Source organism: Lactuca saligna, chromosome 4 (assembly GCF_052625555.1).
Source record: "Lactuca saligna cultivar CGN05327 chromosome 4, ASM5262555v1, whole genome shotgun sequence".
Classification (NCBI taxonomy): domain Eukaryota; kingdom Viridiplantae; phylum Streptophyta; class Magnoliopsida; order Asterales; family Asteraceae; genus Lactuca; species Lactuca saligna.
Window position 1 is genome coordinate 174,224,746 of NC_136420.1, and position 4,572 is coordinate 174,229,317.

Here is a 4,572-nt window from a genome sequence, read left to right on the forward strand (position 1 = left end):
TCAGCCTATCTGAGCGAGATGAAGAAGACGAGGATGTAGAATCTGTGGTGGAACCCGAAGAAGATCCTGAGGAGGAGCCCGAAGAAGACCCTGATGAGCAACCCGAAGAAGACCCCGAGGAAGAACCCGAGGGAAATCACGTGGAGTACCATGTGGAACAAAGATACGAAACGTTCCATATGCCCTATGTGGAGTACACGCCAACTAGTCCTGGTACCTATTGGAAGAGACTTTATAAAGATGAAATGCCACAGGCACAGCTCGAGATTCACGGTTTGAGAAGAAAGATTGAAGAGATAGATGAACATAGGTCAAGGCTCGTACAGAAGAACCAAACACGTGTTGAGGCCACTGAGAAAAGTAAGCGCAAGATACGAAGGTTGGAACAGGAGGTGTTTGAGCTAAGGAAACCCACTATCACTAAGTTGTAGGAAGGGTTTGTGGCTCAGGCAAAACAAGCCAAGGCGGAAACTTACAGATTCCTAAATAAGGTGGTTGGAAGAGACCCACCTCAGCCCGAGGTGCTGGTCATTCAAAGTGGTCCCGGAGATCGAAAAGCTAAAAAGATAAGGAAGTACTTGAAGGAGGGAAAGCAAATATTGAAATATGATGATATTGCTTTTAAAAAGTAGAAAGTAGGAGTGCAATGATTTGTCTTTTTATTTCTCTTGGTTGTTGGCTTAAGTGACTTGATGTGAACAAGACATATGTCAATTTTTGAAGTTTTAATAATTTGGAATAAAGTTTATGTTTGTTATACTTATTGTGTTACAAACATAAATATGTAGTTAATATGTATTCATGAAGATCTGGGAGGTTCACTAGGGTCACTCCGGAGGAAGAACGCATCCCAATTAGAGCTTATGTTAGAGCACCAGGAGATCTACCAGAAGCCCCACTGATCCCAAACGCTAGTTGTGGACGGGGCCAAGGAAGAGGTAGGGGTAGAGGAAGAGGCCGAGGAGCTGTTACAGCACCGATACCTGTATAATCGGCCCATGGTAGCTCCGGATCCCACCGCAGTTGAGGTCGAAGTCGTGGAAGGGGTCGTGCGGCAAACACGGTCACTAGAGAAGAGTTGGTTGATGAGATTGCTCGAGTAATTCGAGACACCTTACCAGATGTAGTTGCTCAAGCATGAGAAGCAATAATGGGTGAGTATGAAGGTAACTTGGGTGGAGGTGAAGAGGACTACAAGTACAATACACCAAATATGAGTTGTGAACCAAGTATTACACAACCCACAAGGCATCATGGAAACCACGATTGGCGGGGTTGTAGTTAAAATACGTTCATGAACTGCAAGCCACCCATTTTTAACGGAGAAATTGATCCCATTTTGTCATCAACATGGATCATGGAGATTGAGGGAACGTTCGATACTAGCAATTATGTGGATAAGGACAAGGTGATTTATGTTACGACAATGCTAAAAGGGGAGGCAATACATTGGTGGGGCATGGTGAAGGAGGTTAGGGGCGTGAGGTAGCCAAGAATATGTCATGGGATGAGTTCCTAAGATTTTTAAAGAAAATTTTTTCCCTCGTACAACGGTTAAACAGTTAGAGGAAGAATTCTTGAGGTTGGAACAGGGGAATATGACTGTGCGAGAGTACACCACTAAGTTCACGGAGAAAGCTAGGTTTGCCGAATTTTACGTTTCTATGGAAGAAAGAAGGGTGGAACGCTATATATGGGGATTGAGAACAGTTATCCATGAATTTGTGCAAATTCAAAAACTGGGTACTTTCCAGTCTGCAGTTGATGCTGCAGAAGGCCACGAACGTGAGAAGAATCGTCAAGGTGAAGACAGGGCTTTGGGGAAAAGAAAATGGGATGGTACGAATAATGATTCGAAGAAAGGCAAGACTTCAGGGCAAGAACGTAAGGTTGATCAAAGCTCTGGAGTAACGGAATGTCCAAAATGCAACCGTTATCATAAGGGGGAGTGTAACATGAATCAGAAAGTTTGCTACAAGTGTGGGAAGCCAGGGCACATAGCCACATAATGTAAGATAGAAAGGGTATGTTACAGGTGTGGTTCCCCTAACCACATTAACTCAAAATGTCCCCAGAGTAAAGGTAACAGCAATCAAGGCAGGATAACAGACAATCGGTCAACAGATAAAAAGGCTGATATTGGTAGACCAAACGCTAGAGCTTTTCGCATGACGGCTCAGGAGGCTCAGGAAAACCCCAATGTAGTGACAGGTACTTTCCTAGTAAACTCAATTCATGCTAGGGTGTTATTTGATTCTGGTGCAAATAGATCTTTTGTGTCTACTACTTTTTGCAAAAACCTAGGTAGAAATGCAAAGACTCTAGAACATGCCTTAGAAATTGAAACTGATGACGATCATCGGGTAGTAGTAAGAGAGGAATATGATGATTGCTCTATAGAAATAGAAGGTGGTGTGGTACCATTAAAATTATTACCTATAGCCCTAGGTGATTTTGATATTGTTATAGGGATGGATTGGTTGTCGAAAAACCAAGCGATTATAGATTGTGAAAATAGGATTGTTCAAGTTTGGGTGCCAGAAAAAGGAATGGTTAAGATTTACGGTGATCAGTAAGTTAAGGACTCTATTTTGATATCAGTGACTAAGGAAACTCGTTATCTAAAGAAAGGGTGTCAAAGTTAGTGGGCATATGTTCTCGATGCCAAGCAGGACAAGCCTGAAATAACACATATACCAGTTCTATGCGAATTCCAAGATGTGTTCCCTGATGACCTAGCTAGCTTGCCACCGGATAGGCAAGTGGAGTTTCGAATCAATCTTACCCCACGAGTAGCACCGATAGCTCGTGCGCCCTATTGGTTAGCACCAACTGAAATGAAGGAGTTGATGGCTCAGTTGCAAGATTTGCTCGACAAGGGTTTTATTCAGCCCAGTACCTCACCATGGGGTGCACCACTACTGTTCGTCAGGAAGAAGGATGGGACAATGCAAATGTGCATTGACTACAGGGAGTTAAACAAGGTGACTATAAAGAACCGGTATCCTTTACCGAGAATTGATGATCTATTCGATCAGCTTCAGGGGCAAGTTACTTCTCAAAGATCGATTTGTGGTCGGGGTATCACCAACTGAAAGTCAGAGAAGAAGATGTGTCGAAGACAGCCTTTCGAACTAGGTATGGTCATTACGAGTTTTTGGTAATGTCATTTGGTTTGACCAATGCACCAGCTGTGTTCATGGATCTGATGAACCAGGTGTGCAAGCCATACCTAGATAAGTTTGTAATTGTATTTATCAATGACATTTTGATATACTCTAAAAGTAAGGCAGACCATGAGCAACATCTGCAACTAACACTTAGTTTATTGAGGAAAGAAAAGTTATTTGCCAAATTTTCAAAGTATGAGTTTTGGCTTCGGGAAGTCCAGTTTTGGGGACATGTTGTAAACGAACATGGTATCAAGGTGGACCCAGCAAAGATTGAGGCGACTGAAAATGGGAACCGCTAAGAACCCCATCAGAAGTTCGAAGTTTTCTTGGGTTGGCAGGATACTATAGAAGGTTTATACAAGACTTCTCGTGCATAGCTGCACTGCTAACTACCCTGACAAGTAAAAATGTGAAGTTTGAATGGAAGCTAGAGCAAGATAATGCCTTTAACGTCTTAAAGGAAAAGCTTAGCAGTGCACCAGTATTATCTTTACCAGAAGACAATGATAGCTTTGTTGTTTATAGTGATGCATCCAAGTTAGGTTTGGGGTGTGTTTTGATGCAAAACAGTAAGGTGATTGCTTATGCCTTACAACAGTTGAAGGTTCACGAGCGTAAATACCCAACACATGATATGGAGTTTGTTGCAAAAGTGTTTGCTTTAAAGATTTGGAGACACTATTTGTATAGGACAAGGTGTCAGATCTTCACTGATCACAAGAGTCTGAAATACTTGTTTGATCAAAAGGATTTGAACATGAGACAACAACGGTGGATGGAGCTATTAAAAAATTATGATTGTGAGATATTGTACCATCCAGGGAAGGCAAATGTTGTAGCTAACGCACTAAGTCGTAAGGAAAAAAGAGAACCACCTAAGATTCGTATGATGAAGATTAGGGTAACCACCAGCTTACTAGGTGATTTGAGAAATATTCAAGAGGAGGCGTCGAAGGAAGAGAAGTGGAAAAGTGAAGGAGTGTGGGAGTAATACAATCATTGGAAAAGGATAGTCGTGGCTTGAAGTATGTAACCTACTTCTCAAGGAAGCGCACCTGTCAAAGTACTCAATCCATCCGGGAACAAACAAGATGTATCAAGACCTACGGAAATCTTACTGGTAGCCAGGGATGAAAAAGGATATAGCCTATTTTGTTAAAAGGTGTTTGATGTGCTTGAAGGTGAAGGTTGAACACCAAAGGCCATACAGTCAGTTACAGTCAGTGAAGATTACAGTGTGGAAATGGGATCACATCACAATGGACTTTGTGACTAAGCTACCAAGGACACCAAAAGGTTACGACGCGATTTGGGTAGTTGTGTATAGATTAACGAAATCGGCGCACTTCCTTCCGATTAAAGAGATGTACTCGTTAGAAAGGCTATCTAAATTATACGT

At 42.1% G+C, this 4,572-nt stretch overlaps 1 protein-coding gene across 1 annotated transcript; it reads left to right on the forward strand.

Moving 5' to 3' along the window:
* The first annotated feature begins 1,294 nt into the window (after positions 1-1,294).
* LOC145040347 (uncharacterized) lies at positions 1,295-4,164 on the forward strand. The gene is made up of 7 exons (XM_078988287.1): positions 1,295-1,471; positions 1,563-1,967; positions 2,076-2,211; positions 2,305-2,552; positions 2,673-2,984; positions 3,290-3,419; positions 3,512-4,164. The coding sequence occupies exons 1-7, from the start codon at positions 1,295-1,297 to the stop codon at positions 4,162-4,164; spliced, it is 2,061 nt and encodes a 686-aa protein (XP_078844413.1).
* The last annotated feature ends 408 nt before the right edge of the window (positions 4,165-4,572 follow it).